Here is a 20,815-nt window from a genome sequence, read left to right as displayed (position 1 = left end):
AACTTTATTATTGATTTTGTGAATATGAATGAAAATGATAGTAATAAAATTATTTATTTATTTATTCGTAACGATTGTGATTAATGAGTTAGCAATTGAATTAAATTTTAATTTATTTAAAGAATTTTTTTTAATATATTGTATATTAATTAATTGATTGTAACTGTTATGAATAATTTTAGTAGTTATTATTAATAGTAATAAATTCTGAAACGTTATTGATCAAGAGGCTGATGAAAGGCTTTTTTAAGAGAACAAGAAAAAGGAAACAAGAAAACAAGAGGAAGAAATAAAACAAAACATAAACATGAAATTTAGATTTGAAAAATGAGAGGATAAATGGTCTGTATATATAATGATTTTTTTTTTCAAAATAACATATGTAATATTATTTATAATATTATTAATAAGAGATTAGTATATAAAATAAATAGAAAAACAGGTTTAATTTATGTATCATACTGGTAACAATTAATAATTCTATGTCACATAAGAACATTATAATCAATATTATAATCAATAGATCAACGTGTGGATATAAGGAATATGAGTTCCACAAAATTAGAAATTTAGTTAACAATTAAGGTATAGAACATTTTTTTAACCCATAAAAAATATCTGTCAAATCGCCATATCAATTTTAAACTTTATAATAAAGTTAAATTTGTTTGATCACTAAATTAAGAATAAATACTGGTGATGATAAAAAAGGAAATTATAAAATGTAAATAATGCCCTTTTCTTTCTTTCGTTTAATTATCATGAAAAGATTATCAAACGAATAAAATCTAAATTTTAGTATTTTATACATATTGTATAAAACTCAATAACTTTTTGCGCAAAAATTATGTAATATATAATAAACTTATCAAATAAATAATTGAACTTATCAATACTATATCTTTTTCTCGATTGTTAATTAAAGTGTTGAAATCTGTATAAATAATTAATATGGTAAAGATTGTATAATAATATTCCAAAATATGTATAAACTCTAAAGATTGGTTAGCTTACAATGTTTGTGCATAATGTATTTCCACTTAAATAAAGTAAAATAACTTTAATTAGTTTTTGGTTTCTATGGAATGCAATAACGAAGATAATGAAAAAGATTAGCTTGAGTTTAATGTTGTTTACATAATTATTTTGTTTATGACTATTATTGAGATATTGTTGTGATAATATATATCTTTCTTCTCAAGTAAGAATTACTAAGGGCTTTTATCTTAAATGAGTAAAGCAAAAAACTATGGATGTCCATATTAGAGTTAACAGTGAAGCGACTCCAAATAGTCTTTTGGTAATCTACCCCTTTAAATTCATATCATTAATAGATCTATAATTGATTAAATAAATTTGAACAACAAACATTGTTGATTAAGATTTTGATTTCTTTTTTCTACAAAAATTCCATGATCAACTTGCATTTACGAATTTTTTAACTTTAACACTAAATTGAAAAAGGTTATATTTTTTTTTTTATTTATTTTTTAATTAATTTTAATTAATTTTTTTTACATATTAGAAATTTATAATATTAATAATAGAAATTTATTAGTAATAATTTATCAGAACCGGATCTTCATAAAAATATGGAAAAAATTCAAAATCTTTTTATAACTGCATCAACAACTATACTATTCAAAGAGTGCAATTTTGGAACGATTGATATATTAAATTGATGAGTTAGAAAATCATATAAATAAATGAATTTTAATTCAATCAAAGGAGTCGGTGTTTAAAAGAGTTATTAACTGTCAAATTAATGTAAGTTACCACTATTGTACTTTTCAAGAAAATTAAAATCAGATTGAGTACGAATTTTTAGTATTAAAATATGGGGTTTGACAACTTATTATAATATATAATTACATTACATTCATCATTTTTCAAGTTATTACTCAAAATTGAAAATAGTAACTGTAAAAAATGTGTAGATTCAATTTTGTGATACGATTCTCTGAAACTTAGTAGCTATAAAATCTACTAATTAATTGATTTAAATACGAAATTTAGCACTAAATGGAAAGTAAATGTTGTTAGACTTCAAAGTTTAATAAGAGTTAAAGATTAGTTAGATTAGTTTGAATTATCCACAAACTAGTTGAAAAATGAGCTTAGTGAATTTCAAGATTTAAGATATAAGATTAAAAGTTAAAGTCATATTATTTTAAATTGCGCTCGCTTTATGATTCAATCAATTGAATAGAATATAAATTATGAGAGAATGTACTTTATTATTATGAGGGAAAAGATGTAAAATTACTTAAATAAAACAGTAACTTATTATAGAAACTCATTACGTCGCCTCTCAAGATTATGAAAATGATTATCAAGAAAAATAAAAATTCGTAAATGTTTTTGAGTAACTTTTTTCAGAAGATCATAAATTGAATTGTTCCTTGGTAATAATTATGAATTGGAGAATTTTAATGACAGAAACGCCTATTTTGAACTGTTTGATTAAGCATCTTGTGTAGTTTATAGTAGTTGAATGGGACTACTTGCTCTTTCATCCTACTCAACTACAGAATGTTTATTATAAATTCATATGTTCTTTAAATATTTAATGTAGCTATAATTTTATCAACGCGAAGAATGTTAAAATATGGCGTCATAGCAAACGCCGTGGCGATCATTTATAATACCCTTAAAGATCATTAATTAATAAGATCTTAAAATTCCGCTTGCTGAATTTTACGACTGTATGGGAAAATATTTCTGGATATAGTAAGATTTTGAAGAATTTTATTTTCAGTTAGACAATTTAAGCTTAGGTAAAAGATCAGACTCAAGTGCTAAAGAATAAAGTTTGGCTTAGTTTGTTTTCAAGGTATACTTGCAAATTGATTGTTCATATCTGGACATGCAATTTGTTTTGTTTTAGACCAAGCACTCGAATTGTTTCTAAAAATAGAATATTGTCGAACATTTCAAAACAAGGAACTACAAAAAAAATTAAAATAAGATTGCAAAACCAGATTAAAAAAATAAACTACAATAGAATTAAAATAAAACTATAAAACCATATTTTAAAATAAACTTTTTAATGTATTCTGCACAACGCACTGATATGGAATTTTAACTAAGTTTTTCAGTAGAAAAGAACAAATTGTCAATCCCCAAATGCCGTGAAAGATTAAGCAAGTATTGAAAAGATTGCCGATATTAGTAGTAAACTCAATTGTAGATCATGTTGTAAGTGCTAAACTCGTTGAGAATTAGCATATAATAGAAGATTATAAGTTAACTCACTTCAAGCGCAGTATACAAAATTTATTTTATTAAAATAACCACAGCAAATTTAAATTTGTATAATAAATAAATCTTATGTGGGGTACTATGTTTTCAGATTTTTTTAATCAGTATATCATTTTTGATTTCATAGTAGTCAAAGATCTACGTCATTTAGTGCTTTGGTTTAGCCATGCATGGTAAAGTACTTACTCCTTTCTCTTATAATCAATAAAATGTAAGAATACGACGAAAGTTACACGTAGACCGTAAAAAGGGTCAAAGTCCACCAACATGAAGCTAGGGATCGACCACACAGCAATTGGTTAGAGCACATGGTGATCTTCATAATACTAATTGCCATGCGCAATAACGAATAGCTCGTGACTTTTTTAAATCTTTATAAATTTAACAAACCTGGAATTGATTAAAGTTAAGCGAAATCATAGTAATTTTTAAAACCGATATCAACGAAATAATAATCTACAACAATCTGAGATAAAAGTGAGACAATGCAAATTTCATTTTATATTACAATACTATAACGACTTATTGTACTTTTTTAATCTTTTCAAGATTGTAACGTTAAGGTTATTGTAATTATGTTCTTCCAGATACTATACAACGTTCTTGTTATGCAATGATTTAAATACTTATTGTTCTTAGTGTGTTCCTCCATGATTTGTTTTCCTTTGTCTAAACAATTCTTAACAAATTACAATAAAAATGTATCATTTATACTAACCCCTTTATTGTATTTCAGATAAAATCTGTGCATAAATAATTTTTATAAAGTTCACTTCTCTCCTACTGAACTGGACTGAACTCAATAATTAGCAATCATCTAACGTTAAATTGTTCTATTGAGAGTAGGCTTTAATTTTGTTCAAAAGAAATTCAATTCAAAATCTCTGTACTTTTCATGAACGCGTATCAATTCTTGTGCAGATACTAAAGATTGTCCTTGGTTTAAAATTACATGATATCATTAAGCATGAAAGTTAATAAATTTCAAGACAAAGCGTCCTACCGACATTTTCAAGTCTATTGCTTCACGTATTATTTTGGTAAAGTGCTTATTATTTAAACTTCGAATCTGCAATCAAACCTGCCGGTTGTTTTAAATCCTCCAAAATTTGGGCATGCAAGTCTTCCATTGGAACAACGTACATTATCTAAACCTTATTTTTAGTTGCATTTTCATTTTGCCTTAATTTACAAGAATTTCAATTTTGCTCGAATCAAAAGGTAAAATGAAAACTTTAATAGTGAGTAGCCACCTCAGTTAAAGAACATAGGTTACAAATTCACAAAATAGTCAAATATAATACTTCAAAAATTTATGATCCAAATTTCTTGAACGTACCCCTGCCAAGCTCAATAATTGTTCGTAATTAAATCTATTAATTATAATATATCACACATAATTTTTGTGACATTGTAACGACTAGGTTCTATATTTGTGAAATTTTTTCAATATATTTTGTGAAAATATTTTAAAAATTTAATTTTGACACAATTTACGAATATTGTCAAAAATTTTTAAAATCTATTAATCATAAAAGACTGAGATTTTGCTGATTTTTCAAAACTAGAAGTTGAAACCCATTATAACTGTGTTTGATAAAAATCATTAAACATCTCATGACTACTATGTATAAAGCTCATGATAATCTCTTTAGTTTTGTTGTAATTAATAAAATCAAGTTTTAGATCCAGGAATCGAAATAAAGCGCAAAGATAGTGATAACATATTAATAAATTTTGAGAATACGCTACCACGAGTAAAAGGTAGTGCAGTTTAGTAAGCACTAACTATATTTTCTAACGGTTTTGTTTTGCAACACTGTTTTTAATGGACCACCTAATGGTTATAGAAGACCAAAAATTCATAATCAACAAAGGATTATTTTGCCTTAACATTACGATTGTATTTTACTCAAACCATTATATGGCAAAGAATTGAGCAGGTAGAAAAGTGAATCATAATATCAAAAAAAGTCACATTTCTCAACAATTTTCGTATTTAGTGGGTTTGATTAACAAGATTAACATTACACATTTATAAATAGATTAGTTATATTTTGTCAAATAATCTTAGTATTTAGATGTTAAATAAAAATACAAGAAAAACTAAATACTTTCAACTTTTTAAAGGCCATGAAAATCAGGGTGTCACTTGATTTGAGCTTACAAATAAGCAACTAATAATGCATGTCCAAAATTGACTATTTCCTTCATAGCTGGAACTTGATTGAATTTCTTAACTGAGAAATATGTAATAAAATCATAACAAGAGAAACAAATAGTGGCGGGACATGAAGTAAGATGAATCAAAATTGGAGTATTAAAAATAAAATTAATTCGAGAAGGCTCAAACTTATTTACTCGTTGGTCAGTATTTAAAATGCAGTAACAAGTGTTGAAAAGAAAGCATTTCTATCTACGACTTGTTGTCTTGATAAGAAGTTAATTAAAGCTGAAAATGATGAATATAAATTTCTTGTCAAAGAATATTGCTATACCATTAAAATAATAGGAGACAAATCCAATTCTGGGCCAATCAATTCTTCAAAGCGTCTACAAGAATACCCAGGTACCTTTGGAGGATTTTCATTTACTGCTAATTGTCTTGTTAAAAAGTTAAATAAAGCTGAAAATGATGAATATAAATTCCTTGTCAAAAATATTGCTTTAACATTAAATCTCCAGGGGTACAAATCCAATTTTGGGCCAATTAATCATTCACAGTTTCTACAAAAATACCCAGGTTTGTCTGGGTTGAAGCTGTTGCCTATATTCAAGATTTTTACAACAAAAGGAATGAAAACCCATTAACGGATCCCAAAACAGAGCACAAAAGTTTAAATTAAACTAATCAAGACCCAATTTTGAAACGTGGATCCCAGAAACCAATACAGAAAGCTAATTGAAGAAAGTACAGGATATTGATTAGTTAACCAGCTAACTATTTTAGTTCGGAACCCAACATTTGCATCATTTGATGGACCAAAATTTGTTGTTATCAATTGGATCAAAAGAAACGCTTCACTTGCATTAGTTTGAATTTTAATATGCACATCGCAAAAATAAAAGAACAAAGTACATTAAGGCTAAATTTTTAAATCGTGCTTTGACGAGTTGCCAAGAGTAATTCGGCTTTTGCAAAAGCTGTTTGGGATATCAAATTTGTTCTGTTAATCAATATTTTTCTTAACTGATCAACAATGTTATTAAAAGTATTCAAGAGCTAAAACTAGATACTTTTGTGCTTGGCAATTTGCAATGTTCATTATAGATTAATTACAAATTTTGCATCGGTGACTAAAAATTAGAAAAAATTAGATTTTAAATTTAGTTCAAGATCTATTTCTAGAACTAAAAAATCTTGACTTTTGTGAGTAAAGCGCTTATTTGAAATGAAGTTCAAAACGATATTTAGAGGAGTAACAATAAGTAGTAAAAGAAGTTTAAGAACAGAGAATGCAATGATTCTGTCCGTGGTTTGAGAAAATATCAAAATTTATAATTTTTCAAAATCGCTCGGTTCAAAAGTTCCTCTAATAGCATCAATTTCCAGCATATTGTTTGGTTTCGTCACTGGGTATGTTTTCCTCACATTGACCAAACTAAGAGTTTTATTTATATAATGGTTTGACCTTCACAACAATTCCTATAATCAATTTGAATATCTAAATTAGGAAATATTAAGCGTTTTAGCTGGTGCATGAGAGAACTAATTGAAAAATTATGTCATAGTTCAATTTTCTCGCAAAGAGCTTCAATTTTCCATAAGAGTGAGTGTTGGTTTCTCGCAAAACTATCAATTAATTAAAAAGTAGTATTCTATTGGTGGCAATATTAAATTTTGAGACTTTAATATTTTGAATTTTGTTTTACTTTTGTTTCATTAACTAATAATACAGAAATTTTCAAATTTAACATGATGTTGTATATCTGAAATATTCATTCAACCATAATGTTAGTCATCTGGATCATTTTTCCAATAAGGTTTTGTTTTTAAATTAATTTGAGAGCTCAATAACAGGACTTGGCGAGAATATTTGTCAGAGTTTTCAAATCTAACATGATGTTGAATTTTCTACGATAATCAACTTTACTCAACTCATTCAACTATATTGTGAGTTCCTAAATCTGGATCATTCTTTCAATCATATTATGTTTTTGAGTTATTCTGAGAGCTGAATAAATGGACTTAGTGAGACTATAAGCCAGTTCAAGATTTTGTTATTTCACGTTTTAAAAAATAGCTACAATTGCTTCAAACAACATTTGTACTAAGTGGAGTCTATTAACTTTGAGAGTATATCAAAACACCTCGTCATACTATTGGAAAGAGTGCAGCAACGTCTACAGCTGAGGGTTCAGCTCTAGCATTTTGAAAATTTGGAAATAAATTAAAATTATTTAGTTTTGTATTCAAATTTTCATAATTGACCAGACACTGTTTTTCAATTCCATGCAATGATTCTACATCATCACTTGTATCTAAGTCATCACCTTCACATTTACATTTTTTCAAATCCTCAATATTGGAACTATTTATAACATTATTTGAGACTCAATTTGTGATTTAATCATTATAGGATTTTATAAGTGAAGTTATCAAATGATTAACATTTTAAAAAGAGATCTTTGAATCCAATAGATAAATTTTTAGAAAATTGCCATTATTCTACCCGAAGTTCTCAAAGTAGAAAGCAAGCACAGGATCATAATTTTTAATCATCAGCTTTTTAAGTTATTTGGGTGGTTATAATAGATTTAATTTTTGTTGATGTTTGATTTCATATTTCAATTAGTGTTGGTCTTGTCTTTACTTAATAGTCCGGTGTTGCATACTTTTAAATTCATTAACAGGGTAGATAGTGGGAATTGTATAAACCAGAAATGATTTAATTTGGTAATTGCAAAATTTTGGTTCTTGACTTCATATATTGAATCTGGTACTGTTTTGTACTTACTCAAGTTCGTATATAGTTACTTTAGCAAATCATGTCTATATTTGAAGAAATTAATTATTTTCTTGCATTAATGAATGAATCTTTTCAATTTTTGAGTTCAGTAATTTTGATAATACTACTATTTGCTAATAGTATACAGATTTGAATAAAAATTTACGGATAGATTGGGTAAAAAATAATAGAAATACGAAAAGTTTATTTTACGACCGATATAGATACGTATATTTTAAAAGCCCTTTCCAATCACTTGCCAGTTAATAATGTTGCTGGACCAGAACTATTCTTAATTATTGATTCTTTACAAAAATCCTATATATTGTTTAATTTGGATTTGCCCATTCTAATACTTCCAAAGAACAAACAACAATAAAAATAGTAGTTGGTAAAGTTAAAACAACATACCCCCAAAATAAAACACCAGACATTTCCTTTTGATAGATTCCATTTAATTGAGAAATTTGACTCAATTGAATAGCTGGAGGACTAATAGTTAAAATAAATGCAACAATTAAAAAAATTGGATCATCTAATATGGAAATATTAATATATTTTACACATAATGCAATTATTGGTAATAATATTAATGAAGGTAATATCATTCTTGATAAAAGGGAACCAAATAATATACGATTATAATGTTTTGATGGAGCTGGTATATCTTTCGATGGATATAAATTTGATCCTAATACAATTAAAATTAATGGTATAGAAACTGAACCTAAACTAGTAATTGCTTCAGTTAATGTATTATGTATAAATGATCCATCACCATTTTCTTTACCAGTTTCAAAAAAAACTTTTTGCAATGGAGTTGATGCAACTATAACACTTAATAACATTGCATATAATGGTGGATTCATAAATGCTTTAAATTGTTTTATACCGGGTAAATCTATAAATTTATCCCACAATCGTATTGGTTTAAACATTACTTCATTGTCACTGTCTTCGCTATCTGTTAATGATGAGGGATCTTGATGATTGCTATCGTTGTTTGGATTATAGATCGACGATTGTGGATTATTTGTATTGTAATTATTGATTTGTGAAATTGAATTGTTTGATGATGATGATGAAGTTACATCCACTTCATTTGAAGTTACATGTTCTTCATCCATATATAAAGCTTGTTCACTATCATTTGATAATAATTGACAATTTTCTTCATTTATAATTTTGATTCCATTTTTAGTATAATAAGTATTTAATTCTAAATTAGATCTTTTTCTTAATAATTTATTATATCCCCATGACCATCTTAAAATTTGACCCAATTGTTGAAATATTAATAAATATAATATACCTCTACCAGCAACTTTTTCACTATCATCATCAGGTATATCATCCCATAATAAACCTGGTAAAGTATTAGCTAAACTTAAAGTTAATGAAACAGGTAAAGAATTTGAATTACCAAATACAGCCATTGCAGTAACAAAATCAGCTTCTGGTTCATTTAAATTTAAAATCCATGAAGTAAATTTTGAACAAATAAAACTTATAAAAGTAGAAACAGCATAAAATATGGGTATAATTATAAGATCAATTAATTTTGATAAACTTAATGATTTTGCTAATTTTGAAAAAATTAAACAAGGAGTAAATAAATCAACATTTAATGAACCTAATACTTTTTGACCTTGAGTATTTAATACACCCGATTTAGCTGATATAAATCCTGCAAAACATATTATAACAACTTGTAAAACTGCTTCAAAAGTTAAAAATGAAATATCTAAATATGATAAAGTATCAGCTGGATTAGATAGTAGATCACTCATAAAATTATATAATGGTGATTCAATATTAAATGGCAAAAAATTTTTTGAGATAAATATGGTTGCTAAACTTTTTGATATGAAACGTGTGCTTGTGTGAAAAATGAATTTGACTTTTGAATTAATACCTTGTATTGATTGATTAATAGGGTAGACTATAATTATAGTATAAAGTCACTTGGTCTAAACTTGAATAATTGAATAGTTAAATTTGATCTAAACTAAAATCTTCTAATAAATAATTGTTATAATAAAATTATGACCACAATTTTTATATTATATACTTAATATATTATTATACTAATAGTTATAAATAATAAAATAATAGCCCTCCTTTTGCTACCAGATGATATAATTCTTTTTATGAAAGAAAGATAAGAAATGAAAAATAAAGAAAAAGTGAAAATTATAGAAATTGAAAGAAATATTCTAATTATTTCCAACTTTCTTTTAACTTTCTAACTTTTTAATGATATATTACTACTTCAACAAAATTTATATTTGAAATTAAATAATAATGATTAGAAAACTTTAAGAAATTGAAGAAGAAGAATGTACAATTCAATGTTTGCTTCTCCACTTTTAATATATCTAAAATTGAAAAATTGTAAAAAGTCATAGATTTCTTTATCTCTTCTAATTGTCTAATACATCATGAAATTCATTATCTGTTTTGTACAACATACCAACATAAAGTAAACGTCTCAACTAATAATTAATCCTCATTTCATTTATTCTATAACATAATCATACATATATCATTCAATTTATTATAATTATGATTTAGAATTTAAAAATTAAAGGGTTAATTCTAATTATATTTTCTTGTCCTTTATTTTGAAAAATTTGACCTTATCTTTCTTAAATTGTTAGTAATTTTTATTATTATTATTGCCATATCATTTGTATTTCCAAAGAGTGAAAGTAAGTTGAAAAAATCTTGAAATTTACGCCTAATTATAAGATCAAATTCTTATTGTAAAATTCCATTTCAATATTGATTAATTCTTTTATATTAATAATATTTGCCAAATCCTTACTTTATTATAACACTAATATAATGTATAATTCATTCGTTTAAAAAATTGACATATTTATTAAGAAATTATAACCGTTGGCTATAAAAACAAGAAATTAAAATGTTTTAGAAATTAATTAATTTCCAATGTTCTCGAGAAATAATTACTGTATTGATGACTCGTTAAAATGTACACTTCTACTTTTATTCTTTAATATATTTTATTTTAATATTGTGCACCAGTCTCAATCATTAAATCTACTAAATATACATATTAGATTATTATTTACTTTATTTTGATATTTTATTATGCAGATTTGAAATACCTTTCTAAATCATTATTCCTTCATATTTACAAATTTGATTAATTTAATACTTGACTGTTGTTTTGTCAATTGAGCTTGTTACTAATTATTCAAATTAATGATAACATCTCTTTGAGGCAGCTACCAAATATATTCTCATGTGGTAGCTCCGTTTCTGATGCGTTATGCGTGATAAAATCAAAACAAATTATAAACAAATAAATTACAGAAAAACAAATTACAAAAATCAAATTTAACATCTAAAAGTCATTAAAGTTATATCAAGACGTTAAAAGTTATTTTTTCTAATACATATAATAATTGATAGCACATGACAATATAGCATATGATTTAATGGTTCTACTGAAGCATACCACGCCAATACTATCTTTAAATCTGTATAGCAGTGTTAATAATAATAATTCCAATGGTAAAAGCAACCATTTTGAATCAAAATCAATCATAAACTCACCAACATCCTTGAATAGTCCCAATTCTACTGTGATACGAAAACCAAAACCAAAATCAAAATGCTCGAAGAAAAATAAGAAAGCATGGTACCAAAAAAGAATAAGTTCATCAGATTATGAAGAAGACTCAGAAAGTTCAGAGGATTATCATAACAACAACCATAATAACTTTTCAGGATTAGAAAATGTTGTAAACGAATCAACGGAAAAAACACCATCACCTCATAAAATTAAAATTTTAGATAATCGAGAATTTTTAGATTATGCTTCAACTCCATTAAATAATGCAGTTTCATTCTTATCACCAATGAATAAACTACATACTTTACATCTTGAGTCAGAAATTATGGATGATAAAGAAGATGATGACGATATTAATGATCATGAAGGACTGGATGATGTAGAGAGTATTATATACGAAGAAGACGAGGAAGGAGATGATGAATTTGATGAATATTCTTTAGGAAATAAAACAATTGCAAATAATTCAGATGAGAATTTTGATAATAATTCAAATGATGAAATTTATATTTCACCACCAAAATATATAAACCGCAAAAAAAGAATGCATCTGGATAGAGAAAGTCTAGATATTAGAATGAGTACCCCCAATACAATCTCACATGAATCTAAAATGTCAATTTGTCATACAAATAATTCCTCAATAAATAATTCAAGTTTAAAATTAAGTTTTTCAACAAATGATTCAACTCCATGTCCACCACAACCAAAAAGAAAAAAGTTGAAGTTCAAGCAAGCTTCAACTACAAATATTTTAGATTTGAATTATGCAAGAAAAACTTCATTACAAGATATTCCACCAGTTCCAATCCATCATGGTACACAAGAAGATGATGAATTTGAAGAAAAAAATGATTCAAGCTCATTTACTAAAGTGAATAATGATTTAGATTCAACTCCAATTTCTCAATCAACTCCTTCATCACTGAGAGCTTCAACTCCTCCAATACATACAACGACAAATCAAGAGAATGAGAATAAGACTTCAAACAATTCAAACAACTCAATAAATGTTGACAAATTTGTCAAACCAAAACAAAGACTACCACCACATTATAAGTACGAAACACCAATAAATGGAAACAGATATGAAACACCAGTGAGCGGTAATCGATATAATCAACTAAAACAAGAATATAATAAACAAAACTATCACATATTAGGAGAATTACCTATAACATCAGCTGGATTGATGAATGAAGAAGATGATGACATACATATTGGTGATAAACGTATTAATGATCCATACCTTACACCACAAAATGAACAATTACAATCAGAATTAATTAAGTTTGAATATTTCAATAAACTTAGACTACCTCTATTACCACCATTTTTTTTCCAAGAAAATTTACCAACTACAACATTACTTCAATTGATCAATCAAGATAGTTTAAAGGAGTTTTACAAAATAGTATTAGATAAGGAGCAACCAATGATAGATCTACTAAAGCAAGAAAGAATCAAATGGCATCCTGATAAATGGATTGGAAGATTAAAATCAGAAACTTGTGTAACAATAGAAGTTATTGATCAACTAAGTCAAACAATAAATTCATTGATTGATACAATTGATTATTAAAGAGAACTAATTATATACATTTTTAACGAACAATTCATTAATTATTTTTGGTGTTAAATATATTACAAATCATTTCTATGTAGTTTTTTACTCAATCCCTCGGCGTGTCTACTTCTTCTTCTTCTTCTTTTGACGTGGACTCTATTATTGGTTCTTTATCATTTAATGTTGATATTTCAGCTTCTTCTTCTTCTTCATCTTTCATATCATCATCCTCATCACCTAAATCAATATCCCCTTCACCATCTTCTTCCTCTTCTTCTTCTTCGTCTAACTCTTCGTCATCTTCTCCTTCTCCATCTTCTTGTTCTTCATTACCATTTTCTTCTTCTTCATCATCTTCCTCTTCTTCTTCTTCTTCTTCCTCTTCTGGTTGTTCAGGTGGATACTCATCAGCAGTACCTTCATTATCCCAAACAATATTAAATCTAGTAACTCTTGGTTTTTCAGCTAATATATTTCGAACAACATGATCAACTTGTACTTTTGCCGGTGGATTTTCTCTTAATTCTTCAGTATCATATTCGTTATTTACATAATATCCAACTCTTACAAATTCTTTATCATTATATGAACAACTTAATATTATAACCGTTACACTAACTAATTCACTTGCAGGTATTAATTCTGGTGATGGTGCATCAGCTGTAAATAAAAATGAATTAACTCCAATTGGTACTGGACCAACTAATATAGAATCTAATTCTTGATCATGATCTAGAGAATCTGATGATCCAACATATGTTAATTTCCATTCTAAATCTTCTTTTAATGATTCAAGACATTCAAATGTGATTTGAAATTCATATGGATCTGAGAATTTTGCTGGATTATTAAGTACTTCTATTCCTGTTAATGATACAATTGACATATTTATATTATTTCTGAGTAATTCAATTGATTAGGGTAGGTAGATGGTAGTATTATGTCTATTTAGTGTTGATGAGTTGATTTTATAATAAGTATACTAGTGATGAAGTATGTTAATAGTAAATAAATAAAAAAACGCGTTAGAATTTGGCAGAAAAATATTATACACTATTATTATTTATTATAACGTGTAGGATTATATACAGGTTTGTAACAGATTTGTAGTAGAGCTAATAGTAGAGCAAGTTTCAAATGTTTCAAGTATCACTTGTTTGAACATTCAGAGTAAAAAGAGTTGAGTTTGTATTACCGATACAACTGTACCTAGTTGAATTTTTTAAAAAGTATATGAGGTATTCTTAAATCTTAGAAAGCAAATATTGTAACACTGAGTTGGAAAAACTGAGAGAAACAAGGTAAGACAATAAATTTTGAGCCAGAGTATTTTAATGTAGCTTATATTCTTTTAGTAAGGGTATCAAGTAAAGCAATTGTCCATTTTAAAGTTTGTGAAGTTGTTCATCAAATTGGTTGTAAAAAATCTGAGGTGCATCAAAATAGCTCAGATATTTTTTAAGCGGAACAAAATTAAACACAATTAATTAAGTACAACCAAAATCAAAACTCAACCAATAATAATTCTATTAACACAACTATAAAAATGACAGAAGAACTAACGCCACAACCAATAGAGTTAAAAATCAAACAGGAACCAACTCAACAACAAGACTTAATAAATATACCTGATTCAGAAATAGATTCAAAATCATTAGATGAAATAACAATACTATATAGTCAACTACAAGAAAAATTTAAAACTGTAGCCACATCATTAAATACAACTTTTGAAAATGAAAAAAATCAAAGAAAAACATTAGCATATTATCAAAGAAGAAATCAAGCAATATTGGATATATTAGAGAAATTTGAAGATGAAATACCACAAGAAACTAATGGAAATATTGATTCAAATGAAATTGAAATTGACAGATTAAATCAAATAATTTCCAAAGTACCAAGATTGAAAAATACATTATCAAAAATCACAACTAAAGAAGAAAAACTCGATTCAAATACTTTACTTAATTTATATTTGATTGAAAAAATACCAGATTTAATAAATGATGAATTTATACTGTTTGAAATAAATCCACAATCTGCAGATGTCTGGTGTAATCAAAATACTCCATTTATCAATGGTGATTTTAAACCAATGACATTGAAAAGTTTAGAAAATTTTAATGAATATAATGGTACGAAATTTGATTTAGGAGTTGATGGGAAATTAATTGTTACTCCACAAGCTGCTAGTTCATCTACAAAGAAGAGACGTAGAAGATGATACACTTGAATATACGTATAATATTGTTGATTTACTATACTTGAAATTTGAATGAACCTCTTTTTTCCTTTTTCAAAATGTACTCCAAAACTGAACCATCTGAGAATAATTTAAATATGAATACTCTTTTGTGAAATGAGAAATTCCCTTTATCGATTAATCTGATAACATCAAGAAATAAATCAAAATCTTCAAATATTTCATTATATTGTTGTTTCAATTTAAGTAATTCTTTCACGGCTTTTAATTCTATTTTAGACAAAATTGAATTTAAATTTTGTAAATTTGAAAAAAATTTTATAGTAGTTGGTGACTGATATTCTTCACTTGATTTATCAACTAAACTATTAAAGATATGCAAGTAACGTTTGTCACGATATGGATTTACACTTTGAACATTGAATAAATTGGCTTTATCATCTCCCTTTTTGAGTGGTCCATCTGTGATTTGTTTGGGGTAAGCTAGATTCATGCTTCTTCCATATTGATCTAATACAGAATACCAACCAAATTCATCTAATATTTCAATTCCTTCAACTGTTGTTGAAATCATACCAATGATATAAAAACACAATCCTCTAATTTCCCAAACTGGGCAAGTATGGAAATTATCTAAAATTAATTCAATTATAGAAGATTTTAAATTTATATTATACATTGGATCTAAGAATTGAATACCATATTTTCCTGAACTTATTTGTCCAATAATCCATAGATTTTGTTTTAATAAATTTAATAAATTACAATGAATTTCATCTTGATTATCAATATCTAAAAATTCATTATCATTATTAATTTGTCCAAATATAATCTCTATAGATGACAATAATTGATCTAAAAAATCTTTAGCCATACCTTTACTAAAAAAATTCAAACCTTCTTCAGTTGATAATAAACATTTGAAAAAATTCAATGAGTAAATTTCAAAATCGTTTGGTTGTTGTTCATAATCTAAATTTTGTGAATTTACATATGGAAAAAATTGTAATCTTAATAAATCATCTATTTTCTTGAGATATTTGAATTTTCGAATTTGACACCATTTACTAAATTCATCCTCAATGTAGCCTTGATCTTCTAAATATCTGAAACTCTGAGTATTTTGTAATAATTGTACTAAAAAGTTTTTACCATTTTCATATTTTCGCAAGATGTATACTGAGGGCAGATACTTTAAAAATAATTCAACGTCTTGAAAATCATTTGCTTTATAGTGATTAAATAATAAATTAATTGAATTTTTAACAATATCTTGGTTTCTGTTATATAAATTCTCCACTAATATTCTTACTGAAAATTCTTCGCTTTCCTTGTTGGTTATTAATTGTGGTATTAAATGCCTCAACAAGTATGCTTTAATTTTCAAGTTTGATACATTTAAACACATCCGAAGCAAATTCTTGAATGGACTAGTTTCAATGGTGAAGTCAACATATTTAAACAATGTCAATATAAACAAATCGTTATTTTCAACTTCATTTGATGCTGATATAATATCAGAAATCAATGTAAAAAATTGCCAATTCGAAAGTAAATTCAAACCTTCAATGCTACCACTTAAAACTCCAATGAATCTAATATACCCAATGGAGGCAGTATTTTCTAATCTTCTTTTATTTAATACAGGATCTTTTGAAGTTATACCGCTATAAGGATCGATTTGTGCAACAATTTCAGAAAATTGAGGCAATAATTTAGTTGATGATAAATATTTTGTACCAATTTCTGAACTTAAAAACATCTCAAGCAACAGACATCCAAAATTAATATATTTTTGATAATTTTTTGATTGATAATGTACTGTTGAAAATCTATATTTAAATGGTCTATAAAAAGATACTAACCTTTTGAAAAATTTTGGAGATTTTTCTAGTACTTCTTCAAATCTTTTTGGCGATGTTAATGGACCTTGAACTAAACTTAATAGTAATGGCCAATTCCAGTCCTCGAATTCTTTAATGACCAATACCCTACTATTTGTAATCATATTTTTAAACTCATCATCATCAACAGTACTATTGGCTTGGGAGGTAATTTGTCTCACATTTAATTTAATATATTGATTCTGTTCATTGTTGCTGATGAATTTTGAGCGAGTAATATTAACAACTTCAAATGATATATGAGTTGAAAGATTTAAATGTTGCATTTTCTTTTTAATTAGTTCTTGAGGTAAATAATTACTTGCCATTGAATAAAGTTTCGTCATTAAAAGCGTCGCTTTTTTTCTCAGCTCTTCACTAGTTATTGAATCCTCAATTAAACCTATCAAATGTTCGAACACATCATTAATTATTAAAATATACGTTAGTAATCCTTGATAATGATGAGCTATATCTCTTAAAAATGGTTCTTTACTATCACTGTATTCAAATGGAAACTTTTCATTTTTTTTCCCCTTTCTAAAATCATTATACCTTGAAATATAATCTCCAATTGGACTACTCTGTAGCCATGGGAAAACTTTAATCCTCAAAGCATCTAATAAAATATCAAGAATCAAGTCTTGAACTCTATTATTTCTTTTTGTTAAATTTACTAGTAAATTTTTAATACTGGTAAAGTCATTAATTGAGTATGCGATTAATCCATTGAAATCTTTTAATAACGTTGAAATTAGAAAAGAAACTTTTTGTAATTTAAAATTTGTTACATTTTTAAACTTATCTTGACCTTCAGAATCTTCTGTTGAAAAAATTGATATAAGCGAATCTAGATCAAACCCATTTCGTAGAAATTTTCTTGAATTTTGGAAGCTTAGAAGTCGTAGTATTATGAATAAACAGGTGGACGAAACTTCAAATGGTCCATCGATTATTGAATCAATCATTAATTTAAACCCCCCAGAATGAAACACTAACTCCGGCTTTAATAATGCAATCTCAGTTATTGTTTCATGACAAGCATTTTTAAATCCATCAGGTATCGACTCAACATTAATCCCGTAATTTGTACTTATTGATGTAGCTTTATGATAATCAAATTTATCACTTTCAACAACTGATATTAAAGCTTTGATTACTCCCACTGATAATAAATCCGCACCTTTTTCTATAGTCATAAACTGCCGTATTAACTTTAATGCTTGTTCCATTTCTACTATTGAACTTCTTGATTGATCATTTGCTAAACTTACTATTATAAAAATCAATAATTTCAGTTGTCCCAATAAAATTAAACTTTGATAATTCACAATCAAATGCCTTAGTATTCTATAACATGAACTTCTAACTTCTGATACTTGATGATATAACATAAATTGAATTCTTGGTAATACAGTTTTAATTTGTACATCTTCTTTTAAATTGGGGTAAGTTTGAAATAAAGTAACTAAATCATTTGATTTTTGAACAATTGAATATTCATCTTTATCTTTTAAACTACTTAAATTTGATAATAAATCACTTAATAACCAAGTTGGACTTTCTGGATGATTTGAAGGTATTGAAGTTAATGATGGAGTTGAAGGTAATTGCGAATTGGAATTCATTTCGAAATTTACAAAGTTAGGTAATGTTGCACTTCTTGATCTTGAAAAATCTGGTGTTCCTGTTATTGTTTCTATATTGTTTTCTCTTTCTCTTTCAACTGGATGGAAAGGTATATCCATCGATGATAATGTAGTTGATCTATCTCTTTCAATATCATTTTTGGTAAATTGATGAATCGAAGATTGTGAATGTTGTGTTGATAAAGGTGGATGATTTATAGATTCTTTTAGTTGTTGAATTTGTGGTGATTGAATTGGTTGTCTAGGTTGTAAAGATGGTAAAGATTTGATTGAAGTTGTTTTCTTCGGTAGTGTTGATGGATCTAATCTTGTATTAGATGATGATTTTCTCATATTAGTATTAATATCATTAGGATTATGACCTATTAGTTTATTTGTGAGATTTAGTTGTCTTATGACTTGAATGTTTTTGGTTGTATTGATATTTAGGTAGAAAAGTACGCGCGTGAAAATTAGAATATTTTATCTTCACTAAAAAATTAATAGTGTAATTTTTGCAACCAAATATTAACAGAATAAACAAATAGTAAAAGGAAGCAAAATAGTCTAGTTCCTTTTTCATTTTGCACTGGCAAAAATCATTTGAAATTGAAACGGAACAATTAAATCATTAGCAAAGTCGACCATTATAACAATATATAAAAATATTCTTGAAAAGTAAATATATCTTTCAACTAAGCTTCTTAGAGCATATTCTTTCTCAAAATTACCCAAGATTCATCCTGAAAATGATTAGTAAAGAAGAAGACATTTTTTCCTTTAAGAATTATTTCTTCAAAGTTGAAGCAAAGTTATAATCATAATGGATAGGAAAGTGAATTTAAAGATGAATTAATCAAATTAAAATTGAATTCTAAGAATGGTTTCATAAATTTTTTAAATCATTCAAATAGTTCAGTCATTTGAATTAAATTAAACTGAAGTCTTAGCTCAAAAACATGAAAAGTTTGATCTTAAAGTAAATAGAATTTAATTTAAATGTTACTTATATAATTGAAATTTTTTTACAATTAAATTGAAGAATAAAACATAAGATTCATCTTGAATAAAAGAAGTTAATGTTATTTTTAATTCTGTTAAACTTTGTTTCAATTCTTATCATTTTAGAATATATTTAAATTTTTGAACTTTAACATTTAGAAATTTTCGAAATCCATACTTATTATCAATTTTTGAGTGTATGTTAATTGATGTAAAAGTTCTTAAAATGACAATATTGCATTTGAAACAAATTCAAATATTAAAGTTTAATAAATTAATTTAAAGAATTTAAAGAGGATATGGAATTTCTCGGATAAATGTAAATTTTTAGTTTTGTGTTACTTTACTGTTTTTTTTTTTTTTTTTTTTTTTTTTTTTTTTTTTTTTTTTTTTTTTTTTTTTTTTTTTTTTTTTTTTTTTTTTTTTTTTTTTTTTTTTTTTTTTTTTTTTTTTTTTTTTTTTTTTTTTTTTTTTTTTTTTTTTTTTTTTTTTTTTTTTTTTTTTTTTTTTTTTTTTTTTTTTTTTTTTTTTTTTTTTTTTTTTTTTTTTTTTTTTTTTTTTTTTTTTTTTTTTTTTTTTTTTTTTTTTTTTTTTTTTTTTTTTTTTTTTTTTTTTTTTTTTTTTTTTTTTTTTTTTTTTTTTTTTTTTTTTTTTTTTTTTTTTTTTTTTTTTTTTTTTTTTTTTTTTTTTTTTTTTTTTTTTTTTTTTTTTTTTTTTT

The 20,815-nt window shown here is 25.8% G+C and overlaps 5 protein-coding genes across 5 annotated transcripts; 2 read left to right on the top strand and 3 right to left on the bottom strand. All coding sequences in view use genetic code 12, as the record gives it.

Annotated features, from left to right (window-relative positions):
* Nucleotides 1-8,539: 8,539 nt before the first annotated feature.
* On the bottom strand, nucleotides 8,540-10,000 carry KGF54_002274 (uncharacterized protein; the record flags this gene model as incomplete). The annotated part of the gene is made up of 1 exon (XM_051762736.1): nucleotides 8,540-10,000. The coding sequence occupies one exon, from the start codon at nucleotides 9,998-10,000 to the stop codon at nucleotides 8,540-8,542; it is 1,461 nt and encodes a 486-aa protein (XP_051620786.1).
* Nucleotides 10,001-11,674: 1,674 nt separating this feature from the next.
* Nucleotides 11,675-13,393, top strand: KGF54_002273 (uncharacterized protein; the record flags this gene model as incomplete). Its single annotated transcript, XM_051762735.1, has 1 exon — nucleotides 11,675-13,393. One exon carries the CDS (start codon nucleotides 11,675-11,677, stop codon nucleotides 13,391-13,393), a length of 1,719 nt encoding a protein of 572 aa, XP_051620785.1.
* Nucleotides 13,394-13,484: 91 nt separating this feature from the next.
* ASF1 (nucleosome assembly factor) lies at nucleotides 13,485-14,264 on the bottom strand (the record flags this gene model as incomplete). Its single annotated transcript, XM_051762734.1, has 1 exon — nucleotides 13,485-14,264. One exon carries the CDS (start codon nucleotides 14,262-14,264, stop codon nucleotides 13,485-13,487), a length of 780 nt encoding a protein of 259 aa, XP_051620784.1.
* Nucleotides 14,265-14,924: 660 nt separating this feature from the next.
* KGF54_002271 (uncharacterized protein) lies at nucleotides 14,925-15,605 on the top strand (the record flags this gene model as incomplete). Its single annotated transcript, XM_051762733.1, has 1 exon — nucleotides 14,925-15,605. One exon carries the CDS (start codon nucleotides 14,925-14,927, stop codon nucleotides 15,603-15,605), a length of 681 nt encoding a protein of 226 aa, XP_051620783.1.
* Nucleotides 15,606-15,639: 34 nt separating this feature from the next.
* On the bottom strand, nucleotides 15,640-19,449 carry TSC11 (TORC2 complex subunit; the record flags this gene model as incomplete). The annotated part of the gene is made up of 1 exon (XM_051762732.1): nucleotides 15,640-19,449. One exon carries the CDS (start codon nucleotides 19,447-19,449, stop codon nucleotides 15,640-15,642), a length of 3,810 nt encoding a protein of 1,269 aa, XP_051620782.1.
* Between the last annotated feature and the right edge of the window lie 1,366 nt (nucleotides 19,450-20,815).

This window comes from Candida jiufengensis (genome assembly GCF_024610255.1).
Source record: "Candida jiufengensis strain CBS 10846 chromosome Unknown scaffold4, whole genome shotgun sequence".
Taxonomy (NCBI): Eukaryota; Fungi; Ascomycota; class Pichiomycetes; order Serinales; family Debaryomycetaceae; genus Lodderomyces; species Lodderomyces jiufengensis.
Note: the sequence above shows the minus strand (reverse complement) of the source record. Positions and strands in the feature narration are given on the sequence as shown.